The 20,201-nt window shown below is 40.6% G+C and overlaps 3 protein-coding genes across 3 annotated transcripts; all 3 read right to left on the bottom strand.

Annotated features, from left to right (window-relative positions):
• Nucleotides 1-217: 217 nt before the first annotated feature.
• LOC140944489 (death domain-containing ATP nucleosidase-like) lies at nucleotides 218-3,053 on the bottom strand. Its single transcript, XM_073393648.1, has 3 exons — nucleotides 2,097-3,053; nucleotides 913-1,098; nucleotides 218-297 (listed from the first exon to the last, which is right to left on the bottom strand). The coding sequence occupies exons 1-3, from the start codon at nucleotides 2,794-2,796 to the stop codon at nucleotides 218-220; spliced, it is 966 nt and encodes a 321-aa protein (XP_073249749.1). The 5' UTR covers nucleotides 2,797-3,053.
• A 7,941-nt stretch (nucleotides 3,054-10,994) lies between these two features.
• LOC140944427 (uncharacterized) lies at nucleotides 10,995-17,650 on the bottom strand. The gene is made up of 3 exons (XM_073393575.1): nucleotides 17,538-17,650; nucleotides 16,877-16,978; nucleotides 10,995-14,821 (listed from the first exon to the last, which is right to left on the bottom strand). Exons 2-3 carry the CDS (start codon nucleotides 16,932-16,934, stop codon nucleotides 11,853-11,855), a joined length of 3,027 nt encoding a protein of 1,008 aa, XP_073249676.1. The 5' UTR covers nucleotides 16,935-16,978; nucleotides 17,538-17,650; the 3' UTR covers nucleotides 10,995-11,852.
• Nucleotides 17,368-20,086, bottom strand: LOC140944391 (death domain-containing ATP nucleosidase-like). Its single transcript, XM_073393571.1, has 4 exons — nucleotides 19,363-20,086; nucleotides 17,985-18,170; nucleotides 17,538-17,603; nucleotides 17,368-17,447 (listed from the first exon to the last, which is right to left on the bottom strand). Exons 1-4 carry the CDS (start codon nucleotides 20,057-20,059, stop codon nucleotides 17,368-17,370), a joined length of 1,029 nt encoding a protein of 342 aa, XP_073249672.1. The 5' UTR covers nucleotides 20,060-20,086.
• Between the last annotated feature and the right edge of the window lie 115 nt (nucleotides 20,087-20,201).

The raw sequence follows: 20,201 nt of genomic DNA, 5'->3' as shown, positions 1-20,201 counted from the left end.
CACACTGTGATTCTGGATTCCAATTGCTATAGCGGGATTCCTGATTCCTGGAGTTGAATTCCAGATTCCAAATCCCAGAATTCCTGATTCCACTAGCAAAAATTTAAGAGTTCCCGAATTTTCCAAACCGGGTTACCTTATGCATTCTAAAATGAAAGTGAAGCAAACAGCGGAACAAGAAAAATGAGTCAGCGTTATAAAGAAACACATGTTCAGTTCACATATTACCTGCATGGTGCTCAGCTAGCTTCCGCTTTCTACTGCTTTCGAATTGAGCCCCTAAGAGATCATCATCCACTGAAAGATCCAGGCAAAGACATCATTAGCATTTTGTGCCGTACTTATTGGTGATGATGCAATTTATAGCTAAGAAAAGGACCCTCAATTTCTGACCAGAAACATGTACCCCGACGATCAACGTTTTTGTGTAGACTAAGAGGTCAGAGCGACTGAATCTTGAATGTCTTGAATGATGAGGTAACGCCGCTTGGATATCCTAGAGATTTTTAATACCTCCTATAACAGGAAATCCCCTTAACATGGTATACAACCTCTGACCCGTTTTTGTTGATGCCTAAGTACTCGTTTTTTCCCCGTTGTATAGCTGAGTGTGTGTAACAGTTTTCCGTTTGCTTTTATTAACGCTCCGTCTTTGCCTGTGTTAAAGGCCATCATCTACCGCATAATTATGGCCACCCATGGCCACGATTACCCTATGCCATTGGCAATTAACTAATTAAAGATAAAAATAAAGATAAAGAAAAATGATGAATGTGCCTTTTGATCTCAGGATCTGAGATTCTTCACTGTCTCATTAGCAGCATTCACGCAGTCCTTTTGCTGAAGCCAGCAAATTCAGCCTGTTAAACCCAACGCTTTTTCATAATCCACTAGACTAACAAGAATTTATACCTTGGTAATGAGGCCAAGTGCGGAAAACACCAGGATCACTTAACATGTGTGAGAGAAGAGATGCTGCCATCGCACTAGCACGGGCTTCCCAGCTTTCTGCATTCACTTGCTCACCATCCGCAAAATCAGCTATCCCTTTAACAATGAGCCACTCGAGTTGAGTATCATATGCAGCTGTTAAAACACCTGAAATATGAGACACATTTAGGATATATTAATGTCTGTAAATTACCTCTTATAGATAATTAAGTTTTGCGGGAAAAAGAAACTAAAAAAAATTAATTGATGGCACGTGGACGCACTTGTAATTCTTTACTTTGCAATTAACATTTTTGACGATTTTAATGTTTAAAAACATTAACGAAAAATTATTTTTAATAACAAACTGGATGTAAAAAAAACGCAGAATCAAGAGATGCCAGACCCCTTCGACAGCCAAGTAAGAGAAATGATTTTCACGCCTTTTCTTTTGATTACAGACTGCAACTTTCTTATTATGAACATTTTTCATTCAATTACTTTATTGTTATAAGTGACACAGTTCATTTTAGTTCCCAGTTGTAAAGTTCGGTGTCACGATCGAAAGCTGTCTGCGTCAGACATATTCAAGCGATCCTAGATCAGTCTCAGACTCCATAGACAAATGTTTCCGTTTAATATAGCGATTATATGTACGTTGTTGCACAAAAATGACGTCAAGTATACAGTATATCAGTTTTTAGCATTCTAGTGTGTAAACATATTTTTACATTATGATCCAATGATCAGGACAACTCATCCTTTAAAGTACTTGCTATGTAGGTGTTCATAATAAATATTTTAATTTTCTTCATTCTTTCAAAACGGCCTAGCTGTACGTGTGACAGGTACCGATTAGTTTTTCTGGCTAGTTTTTATAAAGCGGATGAGAGGAACACGCAAAAGGGGAGATGACTCCTCCCCTCCTTTTCTCTCCCAGTACGCGCGCGTCTTTACTGGGCCAATGAAAGACAGCAAAAAGCCTTCCCACAGAGACCGCAAAGCAACACGGGTAATTTCATAAAAAAAACGAACCATGCTACCTTGCGGTCTTTTGGAGTAGGCTTGAGGCCTTGAAATGTGACATCATTAACAATGCAGTAATTGAAATACATTGTACCTGTGTAAGAATTCAAACACTGTTGTTTAACGTGACACACACTTACCTTCTCCCTCCATCTCCACTCCTGTTGCAAGGGGATGGTGGTCGACAAGTTCTTTTCGGCGCCTTTCAGCTCTGATCTGCTCTGGACCACTTAAGAACTCGCCATTGTTATGAACGTTGATGTGGCGATCTTCTGGGTTCTTCAATGGTGGTTGCCATCCATCAGCGCAATTCTTAATGATGTTAAGAAATCGTTTGCTCACGTAACTGCTAATACCAGCCCACTGCTCTTGGTCGCTTGTCACTACTTTGGATGCATATGTTGTTAGCTTGGCTGATACAATGACATCTCCTAACTTGGTTTTGTCAGGGTTGAGACCACTGCATGCCCCAACAGATATCACGGCCTTGGGTTGTAGAATAGGGGCAGCATTCCTAACGGCAGTGAGAGAGCCACCCGGACCGATAGCACCTTCATGACACTTCATTAGTGCTACTTTCACTCGCCCTGGCTGACTTCCGACAACGTCCGCGAAGTAAACGTAACCGAGATCATCAAAATGACATCTAAAGGGATCTTTAAGCTCATTGTAACAAGCTAAGAACTCGCAGTCCTTAACAGTTACTAAAAGAATATCAATGGGTAGATCTGGCTGTTTCAATGTTGTTGTAACATCTTTTATGGATGGAAGACCAACAGCCTGCTGAGGTGGGCCAGCATCGCTGTTATTTGAATCGTAGTTCGTCGCAGCTTCTGACATGATCGTTTTTTACATCTACATCGAACTGGAGACACAAAAAGGTAAAATAGTTTGAGATCTTATGTAGCACCTTTATTAACCAAACAACTACCAAAATGACACAAGGTACTATTAAAAAATACAAGGTATTCAGGTGAATGATTTTACTTGAACCGTGAAATAGGTGGTAGAATTTTTGTTTACATCTCGCTCTTTTGCACCATTTGTTAGCATCTGTTTCACGGTTCAAGTAAAATCACTCTAGGTCTGCACAAAATATTTTTCCCCTAGGGAAAATTCTTTACCTACAATTATCAATCTCTGAATTAATTTCCTTTATATATTTGTAAATTATAATAATAAAAAACTTCATTTGAGTTGTTATGCATTTAGCCCGATACTACTTATTGTAAACACTATTTTTACGTTTACTACTGGAAGCGGGATTGAAACTTGAGGTGGTCATCCAAGTGAATCGAAGGACCAGCCGTTTGCAGGGCAAAGGCAGTACTCAGATGTCACGTGAGCCTTGAAATATATCACGCGATCAAAAAATCTACTTTAAAATACACCTACAACTACATTGAATGTATTATAATGGCTTGCAGCTTTTGTCTGTCGGTAAGTAAACCATCACGTTTCAGGTTTGAACGCGTTCCGAAGGTATTAGTCAACAATAGTGTATTGACAATTCACGGTCTAGCAGCCTCTGAAACAGATGGGAAGATCTTGAAATATAAAAATCTCGCGATAAGTTACTTAAGTAGAAAGTAGAAAGTAATGTGAGAATTAGTCAATGCCCATTACAACACAAGTTGAACGTCAAACTAAAAGCCCAAGAACCTAGTATTTCTCGCGTTAGGGTTCAGTGAAGTCAACTGATTTAAATAATTAACCCAGAAATAAATCGTATTTACTTTGCTAAGCTAACATGACGGTCTGAATGGGGTTGAACGACTAGCGACAAACGGCAAAAAATGTAACTGACTACTGACAAAACGAGAAAAAAAATTACTGACTACCGACAGGAAAAAAATTAGCCGACAACCGACATGGTCCAACATTGTGGGTTAATTTGTATTCAAAAATGAATCGCATTTTGTTTATTATTTTTTTTATTTTCCTATTTTGCCAAATATATTTCGCTTGATTTGTTTCCAGCAGATGGAAGGTCTTGTAGTCAGCTCTATTTCAGACAAGGCCCCAGTTGTTCAAACTTTGGATAGCGTTATCCACCGGATGAATCACTATCCAGCGGATAAGTATTGGGGAAACCGAATTGCACTGTCCACTGAAAGGGGATTTAACCGGTACGGTGGATAGCGCTATCTAGCTTTTGAACAAATCAGGGGCACCCAACGTCAATTTTCGAAAAATATCTGTTTGGAAGACGATTTGAAATCTAGAATTTTCGGAACATTTGTTGTACAATTTCTTGCTTGCCTGCCTCTCCTATGATTTTCGAACACCTAAAAAATGGTATAATTGCCAATTTTTAACGGATGTTTACCTTAAAAAGGTCACCTAGAATTTTCGGGAGCCTTTTTTCTGGCTGAAATTTTCGAAAAGGTAACTTTTGATCCCTACAATTTTCGGATCACTAGGCTTTCAGCTAGGAAATCCGAACAGATCTATCTACCGTTTAAATACTAAAATACGTTTAACAATGCTATGTTAAGTGGTTTTGAACTATATTCTCTTTGGGTGCCCCTGACAAATGGGGCCTGAGGTATGTAAATCACTTAAAATTCCAAATACCTGCAGAGATATTAATAAAAATATGAAAGTCGTCAATTTTTGCCTGAATTGAGGGAAGACAATGAGTCAAAAAAGAATTTGACAATAAACGTGACTTCACATGTGGCAGACACTTGCGTGCTTGGATTGGTCTCCTCAGCCACCTTCGAAATCACAGAACGTATTAAGTAACGGCGTCATGGGAGAAGTCATGGTCATCGGAATTAAAGCAAATTTCAATGTTGAATGTTTGGTGATTTTTTCAGTCTTTGCTAACAAAATTGAAACAAACGATCGCGTAGCTAAACAAACCAGACTTAAAATGAAGTTCCATTGCAATTAAAAAGATGAATTGACGATGAATGAAGAAGTTTTGTACTTGTTTAGAGTTTAAACTGTGTGAATTAAAAAACGAATATGAATGATTAACTCGCTTTGTTAATCATTTACCGAGATTTACCGACAACCGACAAAGACCGAAAATAATAATTGATAACCGATATGTGGACTCCCCCATTCAGACCCTCTAATGTAAACCGAACAGTTTAGCTTTTTCATCGACCAGTCACTGGTTGAACATTTGAGAGAACGCGAATGTTCTTTAGCTTCATGGTCGGTTTATAATGCGTTTAGCATAAAGATTCAATAGCACGACATCGTGAGTGCTCAAAGGAAAGACCATCCCTCATTCAGCTACGTTTTACGTAATAGATTAAACAAAAAGTAAGAAGCAAACCTGCAAGCACGTCTCTACTTTGCCAAGCTAACGTGTCCTATGTAAATCGAACAGTTTAACTTTTTCATTGACCACTCACTGGTTGAACATTTGAGAGATCGCGAATGTTCTTTAAGTTCATGGTCCGTGTATGATGCGTTTGGCACGACCGTATGAGTGCTCAAAGAAGAGACCATCTTCATTGAGTTACATTTTACGTAACAGATTAGACAGAAATTAAGAAACAAACCTGCAAGCACGGTCCACGGACTCTGGTAGAAACAGCGACTTTACAAAGCTTAGATTAGTGATTGTGCTAAGAAACTGACAGGAGTTGACATTAGATCAAAAGCGGACGCCGAATTAGATTGGGTGTGTATAGCACAGCGACCTATAATGACGTCAGCTATCTAGAATCCAATCACAATTCTATAATAACAAAGGTCTGTAACTCTGTCGCAAAACTTACTGTCAATCAAGCCAAATTGTACGAGTAAAAAGTTAATTATATTAACGAGAATTGGTGTGCGTGTTCCGGGTTTTGTGTATTATGCTTGACAATGGCTGGCCTGCAAGCAATCTCTCCTAAGGTGGGGGAGATTGCTCGCAGGCTAGAAAATGCCATTTCTGTTTCAAGGTCACGGACATTAAAGGGCATCCAGTTAATTACCTTGATTTCGGAAGGGTTGTACCAGCCGAGTCGAGCCAACTGTATATGACGGAACACTCGGTTTGTATGTATGACCGTTAATTATACGACGTTGTGTTAACGCTCAAATGCATTAATGAGAAGTAAATGGGAGTTGTCGGCTCCGATGGTGTTGGAAAAAAGCGTGTGGTAAACTGAAACTGGCTTGGGACGCAGTCTGACTCCAATTAAAACAGTTGGAATGAAGTGACAAATGGGCGGGCCGAACCTAACGCCTAACAAATTAAACCAAACTTTAGTTCTAAATATAAAAGAGAAAATACTGAAGTTCGCTCGCCCGAAAAATTCGCCTTTAACGCAGACTACATTGACGGTTGACGTAAATTACAAACAGAGGATTCTTGCACGCAAAAATCGCCCCACAATTATTCTTATGGAGAAAGTGCGGTGGTACGAAGATTTCCTGCGAGTTCTGGTTACTTGGAAGTTTACTTCAGAAGTCTACAACTGAATATGATGTCTTGTCCAGAGAAAGACAGACTCTTTCCCAATTAACAGTGATGAGTTACTGTATTTTTACGGCGGCCCTGACAAAGAATATAGAATTTTGGCTCTTTGGGCGTTATAACAATACTTCAAAGCTAGAAAGGGTCGGAGTCTAAACACCTTACTAGGGTACTTTCGGCAGAAAACCCTTACATTTTTTGGACAACAACATGCCCGCCGTATCAATCAGGGTCGGGCGATGGGTGAGCGGGAGGGGGGGGGGGGGGGGTAGTGGAATACCAAAATACCGGAAAAAAACCTTCCAATATACCAAAAATTATACTAAAACTCATGTAAAATACCAAAATTAAGAAAAATACAGTATACTTTATACCCAAAATTGGTCGTGATGGCCGGAATACTCTATACCCAATTTTAAGCATAGAAATACTGTATACCTGAAATTAAATACCCCAATAAACTGTGTACCCAAAAACCCTGGCCGACCCTGATTAATGTCTTGGGGAATCAACATGGCGGACGTGGCGTCACTGTGAAAGGGCTCTAAAAGTATGAGCCCTTAAAATTTTTAACAACACTCGAGAAGTAAGAGTAGCAACAATATAATGTTCCTTCTCCAAAACTTCTCTCGTGTGTCCAAAAAAAAAAAAATTCTCAATAACGATCTCCGAGTTGTCCTCACTATTAATATGTGTGCATAAAAATTATGACGACAGGAAGAAGAGGACGGCAAAAAAGGTGTGTGTGACAAACGTGACAGGGCTATCACTTGAGTGTTTTGTCGTCATCTTCATTTTACACTAATGTTTTAATTCCGGCAGTTTACAAGAAATTAAGACCTGTTCAAAGGAAAGTGGATTTTGGCGGAAGGTTTTTACAAACAAAATTATTGTCACACCTGTCACAAAACGTCTGCCGTCTTCCTTTCTCTCCCGTCCTGTTGCGTAAGTTCACTGTGAATTACTTGATAGGTGCTATCATCATTACAAAAAGATAATGTATACACAGAGTAAAAAAAAATGGATTTCTCTTATACTTACTACTACTACTACTACCACTACCAATACCACTACCACTACCACTACCACTACCACTACTACTGCAATGTGAAAGCTTCACGATTTCATTTAGACTACAAGTAGTCCCCATTTTTCCTCAGGTATAGTAGAGCGAGGGAAACTCGAGCGCGCGTGAAATCACCTCAAGCGAGAAAGGCAAAACTGCTGGGAGAGAGAATTTTTTCTCTCTCACCGCCGCGTCTCGCCTTTCTCGTGTAAGTTGATTGTCACGCGCGCTCGCGTTTCGCTCGCTCTACTATCCCTAAGGGAAAATGGGGACTACCCGTAGTCTACAATAGATTTCATTCAAACTAACAAACAAAGAAAAACAAAAACAAAAAAGAAATATCTCCCTTCTGCTGCCCAGCATCTGGACCAAATGCGTGGAAATAATTCTACCTCTTGATGAAGAAATTAGGAGAAAGAAAGAAACTGAAAAATACACGTGTAAGGAACTCAAACGTTACAATATTTATAACAAATGAAACATGAACAGAACTTTAATCGGCGACAAACTTGTTGAGACATTGTACTCAAATAGGGTAACTTCAGAGAACAAAAGAATCCACACCTCCTCCCTTCCCCTCCATTCAAAGCTGAGGTATTTGTTGTTTTCTACAGGTAGCTGGAACAGCGGCACAACATTGCATGGAGGAAATGGGAGAGGGAAAGGTTCATTTTCCCCTTTTAGAATCGGTAAAACATCAAAAACCCCTTTCGGGCAAAGTGTCTCAACTAATTTTGTCGCCCTTTAGCTAACCATTTTGTTGGAATTAATTGTGCCCTAGATAACTCTGTATACATCAGAGTGGCAACAATGCTGTGTGCATACTATCCACAATTTTATAAGTACTCTAAATGTTCCAAAAGGGTTTTTTTACATATTTTTTTCTAATTTTAAGTATATACGTATTTTGATGTTTTAGTATTTTTTTACTTGCATTTTTTGCAGAGGTTTTTATGGCCCTTTTCCCAGGCCAGAACTTGACATTCTTTGCTACAATATACTTCCTCACAGTTGGCACATCTTTTCAATTTGTCTCCATCTCCGCCAATACAGTTGCCACAGCGACGGAATGGCTCAGGACCATACGTCAAGGTATTAATTTCCCCAAAACCTAGAATAAAGAGCATGACATAATTAATTTATTTTAACTAGTGAAAGGGTAATAACCAAAGGTTATGGAGTGTGGGCAAGATCGATCGAAGGTCAAAACGCTTTTAATTTGGTCCAACGCGCGCTGTTCTTTGCGTAAGTTTCACGTCATAGAAGGTCAAAACTAGCCTGCCTACAGCCTCCCGCTCCCCTCTGAAAAAATCGGAGAAGGGGCCTCTTCTGCTATTTTTTCTCAGGGCCTGAGTGGGCGGCTGTACACAGGCTACAGGTCAAAACACGCATGATCAGATCGCAAGTGATAGAAGGTCACACGATTGAGTTCTACTCTCTGCATTCCGTTCATGCCAAGAATTCGTAACAGCAACCTGAAGATTACGATTCCGGGCTCCTCTGGTTGCCCGCAATTAATATATCAGGGGTGTTTTTCACCGAGACTGCTGGTATTTATCCGTGAATGTCAATGTGATTTCTTTTGTTTTACACTCCTCAGCCTTTTCTTTTTTTCTTTTTAGTTCACTTTAATTTATTACTTGTAAACTGTTTAATGTGTAATAAAGTTGTTATTGTTGTTGTTGTTTGAAACTGGCTCAAAAAGCCCTTTGCAGACTATGGTCAACGGCTCAGTGTGAGTTATTCGGAGAAATGATTTACACAAATTTATAGAGCGCCGTGCGGGAGCCATATTGGTGCCGATCGGGATTGGAACCAACAAGGCGGCAGAAAACCAGCATAAACAGTCTGAGTTTTAATGTCTGTCACTGAGTTTTCAAGGCTTGAATTCATCTTTCAAGGAACTAATAACTCGATTAAAGTAATAATTTTTCTCATGAAATAACTATTGAGATAGCAAAATTCAACAAAATAAGACAAACTCACTTTTTTTAATCTACGTAACAGTTCTCTCCGTCACGCAAAGGCTTAAAAATTCAAGCTTACTCTAACATAAAACGAAAAAATCCTTGAGAAGTGAAAATTTTTATAAATATATATAGTTTTTAGCTGCTCTAAAAATACTTCATCAAAGCAAAAACGCAGGAGGATCGATGATTCTTTAGTTTGAATTTTGATGACTTAATGTGCGTTGACTCTTTTTTAAAAGTAAATTTTGAAGTTTCTGAGTCTCTGTATCTCGTTCAAAATTCTTCCGGTAAACACCAAATTCGAGGATTTTGTAAACCTCTGGTTCCTCTTTCTGACTATGTGGGTCTCGTGTGGTTTGTCCAATAATAATACCACCTTCCGTGGTTTGATTGAATTAGGGAATGATTTGATAAATTTTGAAAAAGAAAATTGTACTTTTTCTTTGTTATCATAAAAGTAATGTGGTCGGTTGAACGCTGGAGAAAACTGGCCTGTTTCCGGTTTCCCGGAGTCCCAGCAACGATAGCCTAAAAGCGGAAAGGGGTATCTTTTTTTCTGTCCAGTATTGAACGGCTGGAACTGGCCACAAAATTGTAACCAAAAAACTTTATGGGCCAAGCATTGCATGGCGTTTTTTCCCCCTGGCCTCACGATACGCGGCTTTCGACTAAATACTTCCTTTCCTTTCTCCCTCGCGGTCTAAATTTACCCCTTCCCCTTCCCTTTTAACGCCTGCCACGCAGGCTATAGTTTGAAGATCTCCTTTTAAATGGAAATTTCCGAGATATTAATGGAAACATTTACACTTGATATTGCCATCGGTTTAAACATGACGCATGCTTTCTTTTATGCTGAGAGCGTAAACGCTGCCGTGTGGAACAGAGCGAGGTTGGTTGAAGCTAAGCTTAGCGGGTGTTTACATGACACCGGGGCGCCAGCGTGAGTTCACTCCGGTTCCCTCTCATGCCTCTATATTTGTTTGCATGATACACAATGTCATGCCGGCGCGAGTCACTCCGGCGTGAGTTCACCCCGGCTGTTGTACCAGGGCGAGAATTTCACACCGGTACGAAATTTCGTAACGGTATCATGTAAACACGAAACGACCACCCATTTCGGTGTGAAATCGGTCTGCCGGTGGACTGGAACGGGTAGCGCATGCGCAATCTTTGCGATTTTCAATCGCACGGGTATTTTATCAACATGAAGTGTACCTTCAAATAACCGAGACATGAAATGACCCATCATCATGTAAACGCGATACAAAATCAAAAAGTCACCCCGATATGAAACTGGCGCCGGTACGAGTTTTATCATGTATACAGTACACCCCCCCCCCCCCCCCCCCCAAAGACACCATGGGAAGAGAGTACGGTTCACTAGCGAAGCAAGTATTGACTGAGACAGGAAAGGAGCAATATATACGGCGAAAACTACCAACTTTGCATTTTGAATGCAATTGGAAAAACACCCTCTTTGACAAACGTGTGAGGACAAACATTGGCAGAGCAACTGCCAAGACATACAATGGGATCGTCATTTCCATAGTGTGCGATATCGATAAGTGATTTTAAATGTTTTAAATTAATTACTTTAATGTTTGTTGTCAAATTATGAAAAAAGACACTTCAATAATGCTACAAACCAGCTTACAGTATTTTACAGAGATGTACTGAAATACTTTACTTTTAGGGTTTTATTTTTCGGAAAAAGAAATGCAGGAACCATTGATTTTTTTGTCCCTTATATTGTAAAATAATTCATTTAAAGGTTAAGAGAAAATTTACCCTTTTGGTTGCTTCTAACTAAGATTTTGTCTCTGCTAATGTAATACTAAACCAACACCCTTGATATTAGCCTGTGCCACAGATGGAACTAACTCGGCTCCGGGGTAAGTCCGTCTGCAAAACAGCGGCAAAATCCTAGTTCTGCCCTACCCCCCCGTGTGTGTACCAGGATTTGTGTACGTGCAGGGACTGGACTGTTAAAAATGCCATTGTCCATTTGCCAATCATGTTGAAGGGAAACTCAAAATGCCGGTAATTCGTTGAGTGCGTTGGAGCCCAGAACTAGGATGCATTCTAACCAGGGTTAGAATACATCTGCAACACAAGCTACCGTGATATTTAATGTTCAAAATATTAAGTAACATTACTATTTTAGTATTCTATAATGTGTTGAGATTGTTGAAAATTTGGAAGACTAATGAAGTTGTCTCCAAGACTGAATAAACTTATGCTATGACATTGTGTCCCTAGAGAGGAGGTGTTATCAGTAGATGTCAATTTTGTATACACTAACATTTAATTCACCTAATATGTCACCTTATATCGCCTTAAGCCGTCTAAAGTCGCCTTAAGTCGCACAAGATTTTGAGCAAATTTTTCCTAAAGTCGCCCTAAATCGCCCTAAGTCACCTAAAATTAGGGCGACTTAAGGTCCCAGAGTAGGCCTATAAAGAATTTGCTGTGAAAGCCTGGGAAAGAGAGATGCAACGGTGTCGCTAATACTGTTACCACTTAAATGTAAATAAGTCTGAGAGGAATTTGCTGTGAGTTTCTGGGAAAGTTCCAAGGCACCATCGTCGCCAATACAGTTATTACCCAAATCCAAAGAAGTCAGGCAGGAGTTTGCTGCGAGGGCCTGAGACAGAGAAGAGGCACCGGTGTCACCAATGTTGTTATCAGATAAATTCAAAGTAGTCAGGGAGGAGTTTGCTGCGAGGGCCTGAGAAAGAGAAGAGACACCGGTGTCACCAATAAAGTTACGGCCCAAATCCAAAGTAGTCAGGGAGGAGTTTACTGTGAGGGCCAGTGAAAGAGAAGAAGCACCGGTGCCACCAATTCTGTTACCAGATAAACCAAGAGTAGTCAGGGAGGAGTTTGCTGAGATGGCCTGGAAAAGAGAAGAAGCACCAACGTCGCCAATAACATTAAAATCCAAATTCAAAGTAGTCAGGGAAGAGTTTGATGTAAGGGCCTGAGAAAGAAAATAAGCACCATCTTCACCAACACTGTTATGCATCAAATTCAAAGAAGTCAGGGAGGAGTTTGCTGCGAGGGCCTGAGAAAGAGAAGAAGCACCATCTTTACCAATGTTGTTATACATCAAGTCCAAGGAAGTCAGGGTGGAATTTGCTATGAGGGCCTGGAAAAGAGAAGAAGCACCAGTGTCACCAATCCTGTTATAACCCAAATCCAAAGTAGTCAAAAAGGAGTTTACTTTGAGGGCCTGGGAAAGAGACGAAGCACAGGCGTCACCAATACTGTTACCACTTAACTTCAAGGTAGTCAGGGCGGAATTTGCGGTGAGGGCCTGACAGATAGAAGAAGCACCGGTGTCACCAAAACCGTTACCACTTATCCTCAAAGTAGTCAGGGAGGAGTTTGCTGTGAGGGCCTGAGAAAGAGAAAGAGTACCAGCCTCATCAATACTGTTATAACTCAAATCCAAAGAAGTCAGGGAGGAGTTTGCTGCGAGGGCCTGAGAAAGAGAAGAAGCACCATCGTTACCAATACTGTTATACATCAAATCCAAGGAAGTCAGGGAGGAATTTGCTGTAAGGGCCTGGAAAAGAGAAGAAGCACCTGCGTCGTCAATTAGGTTACGACTTAAATCCAAAGTGGTCAGTGAGGAGTTTGCTGTGAGGGCAAGAGAAAGAGAAGAAACACCAGCGCCACCCAAAAGGTTACGACTTAAAGTTAAAGTATTTAGGGAGCAGTTTGCTGTGAGAGCCTGAAAAAGAGAAGAAGCACCGGCTTCACCAATACGGTTACCATTTAAATTCAAAGTATTTAGGCAGGAGTTTTCTTTGAGGGCCTGGGAAAGAGACGAAACACCGGCATCACCTATAATGTTATCACCCAAATCCAAAGTAATCAGGGAGGAGTTTCCTGTGAGGGCTATGGAAATTGCAGCAGCACCAGCAGCGTTTATCCCAGTTAAGTAAAAATCTTTAGTCAGGGACATGTCAAGGTGCTCACCTAAAGTACGAACTAAGCGAGTTTGAACGTTTTCCTCATCACTCGAGCATTCCAACAAGCACTCACAAGCTAACTTGAAATATGACTTATAGTCTTCGGCAGAGTTGATTTTTTCAGCGATATTAATAAAGAACGATACGGCAGTTTCCTCACTACGTGAGGCTATGATTCCACTCATGAACAAAAAGACTTGTCTCAGTTTATCCAAGTATCTCTTATCATCTGCAAGTGAAGAAAAGTCTCTTTCTTTGTCGATAATCTGAAACGCAAGAAAAAAGCCAGCAAAAAACTCCTGAAAGCTCTTGTGTAAAAATGCACAACGCGTGCAAGGCTTGCGCTTGGAGCCACCTTGCTGAAAAGAAAAGAATCCAAAATTGATAGGCTTGACGATTTCGTCCTTTTTTTCAAAGTATAACTCCCCTTTGAGGAGGGATTCGAAGGCGAAGCTGCCCAACTGCAAAAGTTGTTTTTTATACACTAAAATCAAGTCTTCATCGGTGCTTCCAAGTCCGTTTTTTTTCTCATATCTTCTTAAAACAAAGAAAACCATTTCAACGTACAGCTCAGTTCTGCTTGTTGGAAGGACACCTTCGAAATCCTCGAAAAGACAACATAGTAAAGCTGTATTAAGTGGATTTTTAGTTAACTCGCCTAACGTTTCGAGCGGATCACCAGTGGAATACTCTGGGAGTATCAATCGTTTAATCAGCTTCTCAGCCAAGTGTTCCTTGCCTTTAAAATACTTTCTGATAAAACTTTCGGCATCCTCTTTAGAAAATCCTACAATCTCCCACAGGGTGTCACAGTATGGCCTTACTTTCTTTCCAGCCTCATGACGAGAAGTAACGACAATGTGACAAGCTGCGAGGAGTTTACTCTGAACGAGCGAGTAGTACATGTCTAGTTTACGGGAATCTGCTTCGTCCAAACCATCAAGTAGTAGGAGAACTTTGGCCTCATTTTCCTGGATGTATGTGAAAAAATTCTCTTTAGCCTGTTTGTCAATATCATCAGGAAGAAGTTGATCGTCAATCGCTTCCCAGATGCCAGATTTGATATCATTGCATCGAAGCAAGAGCAGCACTTCAATCGATGGAAAAGATGCGTCCCATTCATCTTGTTCATTTGCCCAGTCATACGCCAGTTTTTGTGAGTAGGTGGTTTTTCCCATACCAGGTTCCCCTTCGATCAAAAGAATCCGTGGTTTCCGGCAATCAGGGTGGGGTCTAAAGATAGCGGTCATGTTGGTGATTTCATCATCCATTAATGTTCCTCGTGTTTTTTCTTTGTTCACGATCTTCAGCCTGGTGAAAATGTCATTCAGGTTGAAATCAAGTTCGTCACACCATGGAAATGGTACCAGCCGTCCTTCACGACGTTTGTAAAGCTGACGAATCCTTTTTATGATACTTGGAACCCCTAGGAAGTACAAAATACACACTATAAATCGAATCGGTTTGATTTTACTACTCTGTCTTAGATACGCCTTTTTTTTTTTGTTTGTTGTTGTAATGTTGCGAAACGAACGAGTTTAAGATCCATATAGACAAAATTTAAGGGGAGGGGGGGGGGGGGGCTGATATTTTTAATGATTTTCAAATCTTCTAAGAGGCATGAAATATGTTAAGATATCTGACATAACCTAACGGTGGCCTGTTGTTGCCTCTTGTTGTGTTATACGTTGTGCTTAATTTGTTATCACGTTAACAGGGGTTGTGATCGGACCATTATTAGTGGTGATCGTACAATTATTAGGAAGCTTATAAGCAACTACTACGGCGACGGCAGCGAGAACGGCAAAAATGCAATAGGTTTAGGGTGCGTTCGATTGGGAAATCCGGATTTAGATTTTGAAAATCTAAATCCGGATTTCCCAATCGAACGCGAAATCCGAAAAAGGATTTCACCTCCGAGAAATCCGTCCTCAGGGTGGATTTCACTTAAGATATCCAAATCCGTATTTCATGGATTTCCCTTTTACCGTTCGATTGGGAAATCCGAAAAAGGATTTACAAAACTATTCTCGTGAACAGTGGTCTTCTTTTTGCTAAGTATGCGTGCGCGTGCAAGACCGCTGTTCTTAAGGACAGTTTTTCAAATCCTTTTTCGGATTTCCCAATCAAACGGTAAAAATGAAAATCCAAAAACAGATATCTCAGCGTTGAAATCTGTTTTCGGATTTCACGTTCGATTGCAAATCCGAAATCCGGATTTTGAAATCTAAATCCAGATTTCCCAATCGAACGCACCCTTAGATTAAAAAAAGTAGGTTGAGTTTGATCGTCTGGGTGAACGTAGTCCTGAATAGGACTGTTGTTGTTGACAGTGACTGACGTTTCGACAACCTGTGCGGTAGTCATCTTCAGAGTCAAAGTGAGTTGTATCACGTCAGTTGATGGTGTTATACTCTGGTTATTGATCTGATTGGTCAAAGACGTCGCGACGTTATTGGTCGTCTGTCAGTATTCAGGACTACGTTCACCCGGACGATCAAACCCAACCTACTTTTGAAATGACTTCTGGGTTCAAACCTTTCACAGGTTTAGATTAGCAAAACAACAACTTTGCCCGTACTTCACGCCCAGTTTTTGTACATTTCTTTGCCGTCACTGCACGACTACGACGTGAAACTTTCCAGTTTCACGTTTTTCGGAGAACGCGTACGTGGACACAAGACAAAGACCTTCTTTTTCTTTTCTTGAACTACAATACAGTCCTTTGGACTTGAACTCCAGAATAATCTGCCAACATTTGACGAATTGAACGAGATGGATTAAACGTGATTGAGTTTGAAGCAGCGCGAATTCACTTTTCAAATGACGTTTTCGTTGCCGTCGCCGTCGCCGTCGCCGTCGCCGTCGTTGTTGCTTAAGCTCCCTATTTTGTCTAAAGCTACAGTGAAGCGGGCAGCAAAAACATGCAACGTGTTTTGCAACATTACTACAAAACAAGTTGAAAAGCGATATTGCGCGTTTTTCGCGCACGTTCAAACCTGTCTTGCAACAAATCAAGTTGCTGCAAGTTGCGTGAATAGTAACTTCTTCTTACACGGGAGTTACGTCACTGTTGCAAAAACGTTTGTTTTGGGGTGACAAAGCGCGTAACACCTACTGATTTTGCTGCACAACGTAGAACTATGCTGTCCACTTTCTGCAAAATAATTCGCAACCTGCAACAACCTGATCTGTTGCAACACAAGTTTGAGCTCGAATTCAACTCCTTTTGCCGCAGTGTTTGAAAACAACAAGCTGCGCGTTTTTTGCTGCCCGTTTTATCGTACCTTAAGATTCCAAAACAGTTTCTTTTTCTTTGTAAAAATTAACCGCTACTCAGATTGCGTAAGCTTTATAAAGGTAGAAACTTTACCCCGTGGCACAATTTTAAGCAACCTTTTTTAGCTTTACTGTAATGCGGACCATTAACTGATGATCATAGATTTTTAAGTGTCACAATTCAATGCATTGTTAGAGATACCTGCAAGATGCTGCTGGGTTGTGGATTCAGTTTGCTGAGATGTGTGGGCAGTAAACATTCCCCTTTTGATTTGTGTTGGGCTCTGGTCATCGTACAAGGCACCTGGTGAAAAAAACCGTTGGTTCAGACGCGCACCACTTCACATCTGTTTCAGTTAACGTTGTCGATTTCAAGGCTTCAAGCCTACCTCCAAAAAACCGCAAAGTCGATCCTCTGTAATTCGGTCAAAACTTCGCGGTTGACAGTAACATAGAATGGGTGGTTTAAAACGCCACAAATGGTTACCTAATTGGCTGAGTTTGGCAAAATTTTGTATGAAATCAACAAGATTGCGCATTTACGGTCTAGTCGGAAAGGCTTTCCTACTGTAACGTTAATTGTAATAGCTGGCCATGGGAACACGACATATTTGATGTTGAGTGGGGCGGATCAGTTTACTACCGCATTATCTTCATTTGATTTTGTTATTTTGGGAAAAAGTGTGGACTGATTTAAAACACCTCTGTGAGGTGCAGTTGAGGGACTATACGCGTCTCGTGAAATTTTTTTGCTACTTTTGACTCATTGCATTCTAAGACGGAAGTGAAGCAAAGAGCGGAAGAGATATAGTAGGTCAGGGTTATAAAGAAGAACTTTTCAAAAATTGTTGTTAATAAATTACCTGCAATGTGGTGCTCAGCTAGCTTCCGCTTCCTACCGCTCTCAAGCTGCTCAATGAGATCATCCACTGAAAGATCCAGGCAAAGTCATCATTAGCGTTTTGTGTCGTACTTCTTAGTAAATGCGCAATATTTATAGCTTATAGTTTTTTTGCCAGAAACATGCACGCCGGTTTAACTCTCCACTGAAGTGCTAGAGTATAAACTGAGTTCTGAGAGTTGAGAGACTGAAAGTTGAGGTAACAACAATGATCCTCACAGGTGCATCTTTCTAACTCTTAAAGAAGATGGAATATATGGGAGAAAAATATTGACATGCCTTTTGATCTCAGGATCTGAGCTTCTTCACTTTCTCTCTCAGAGGATTCATGTTTTCTTCCACTGACGGCAAGTTTGGCCTGTTACCTCTACGCTTTATCATAGCCCACTAAACTGATAAGAATTTGTACCTGAATAATGAGGCCAAGAGCGGAAAACACCAGGATCACTTAACATGTGTGAGACAAGAGATGCTGCCATGGCACTAGCACAGGCTTCCCAACTTTCTACATTCACTTGCTCACAATCCGAAAAATCAGCTATCCCTTTTACAATGAGCCACTCGAGTTGAGTATCAAATGCAGCTGTGAAAACACCTGAAATATAGAAAACAGATTTTTAGATTTGCGGAAAAAAGAAACTAAAAAAATCAATTACCTTTAAACGGGGATTTTGAAGATTAAACTTAAACGAAAATTTAATTCTGAAGTAAACTAACCAGAGGCGGTAAAAAAGAAATAATAATAAAAAAAATACCAAAAACTGATAAAAAGAAACAAAACAAAACCGGCAAAACCAAGAGATTTTAGACGCCAACGACAGCCAAGTACGACAGATTATGATTTTCACGCCGTTTCTTTTGATTTGCATTGCTGACTACTGCAACTTTTTTTCTATAAACATTTTTCATTCAATTACTTTATTGGCATAAGCGAGAACGTCCATTTCACCTCAAGGGCGGATTTAGGGGTGGGCTCAGGGGGCCCCAACGCCCCCTTTATCCGGAAATTTTTTTCTTTTGCAAACGTGCGTCAGATGTTACTTCGAGCTTTGTTACTTAAATATATTTACTTTAATAAACATTGTTAATAAGGAGGGAATCTGTGTTCGAAGCCTACATTTTTAGTCGAAAATGACCAAAGCTCCCAGATTACATGCAGTAAATATCCGTCTCAACAAACTCGATTTGACAATTTTTCAGGGAGACAATGTTACCGACTTTGCCGGGAGGTTGTGCTCTCGCCGCAATCGCTTCGACCCTGGTAGCATCATGAAGTACTAATTACTTCTTTGACCACGACCACACCTGTGGTTTATTGAATATTTCAGCATTACATGTTCAATATAAAATCCAGGCGTTTGCTATAAGGGTTCAGAATGCACTAGATTGCACTCAGAGAACTTCAATCTTCCTGGAGGAGCATGTGTCCGAAAATCCTTAGAAAAGTGTTCGCAGTCCTGATGGGCGCTATCGCGCCCATATTGCCACTGTGTACTATATCTCTAGGCCCCCTCTATCACAAAATCCTCCGTCCGCCCCTGCACCTTAGCTTCCGTTGACAGTTTAATTCATTAAGTTAAGTTCGCTGCTGTTAAGTTTTAGGTATTACTCTATGTTACTGTCAGCCACGACTTTATGACCGAATTACAAATTAAAGGATTTACAACTACCCACGTAACCTTATGTTATGGTGGCGTATAAGCTTAAAGCCTTATTGAAAATACGACATCGTTAATCGAAAAAGCTGTATAAAAATATTATTCAGCTAACGCGAGACATGCTCTCACCTTCCCCCTCCATCTCTACTCCAACTGCAAGGGGATGGCGGTCGACAAGTTCTTTTCGGCGCCATTCAGCTCTGATCTGCTCTGGGCCACTTAAAAACTCGCCATTGCTATGAACTTTGATCTGGCGATCTTCTGGGTTCTTTAACGGTGCTCGCCATCCATCAGCGCAGTTCGAGATTATTTTTGAGAAAAGCCTGCTCACGTGACTACTCATGCCAGCTGACTGCTCTTGGTTGCTTGTCACCACTTTGGATGCATATGTTGTTAGTTTGGCTGATACAACCACGTCACCTAACTTGGTTTTGTCAGAATTGATACCACTACATGCTCCAACAGATATCACGGCCTTGGGTTGTAAAATAGGGGCGGCATTCTTCACGACAATCAGAGAGCTGCTCGGGCCAGTGGAACCTTCATTACATCTTAGCAGAGCAACTTTTACTTTTCCTTCTTGACTTTCAACTTTGTTGAAATAAACGTAACCAACATCCTTGTAGTAACATCTGTAGGGATCTGTTAGTTCATTATAACAAGCTAAGAACTCGCAGTCTTTAACCGTTACTAGTAGAACATCAACCGGTAGATCTGGCTGTTTCAATGTTGTTGTAACATCTTTTATGGATGGAAGACAAACAGCCAGCTGAGGTGGACCATCATCGCTGTTATTTGAATTGAAGTTCGTCGCAGCTTCTGACATGTCCGTTTTTCAGCTACGTCGCACTGGAGACACAAAAAGGTGAAAATAGTTTGAGGTCTTATGCTGCACCTTTAGCAACCAAACAACCGCCAGTATGTTACAAAATAAGGTTTCTGACAAAATGTTTTTTCCCGGGGGAGAC

This window comes from Porites lutea, chromosome 1, assembly GCF_958299795.1.
Source record: "Porites lutea chromosome 1, jaPorLute2.1, whole genome shotgun sequence".
Lineage (NCBI taxonomy): Eukaryota > Metazoa > Cnidaria > Anthozoa > Scleractinia > Poritidae > Porites > Porites lutea.
Note: the sequence above shows the minus strand (reverse complement) of the source record. Positions and strands in the feature narration are given on the sequence as shown.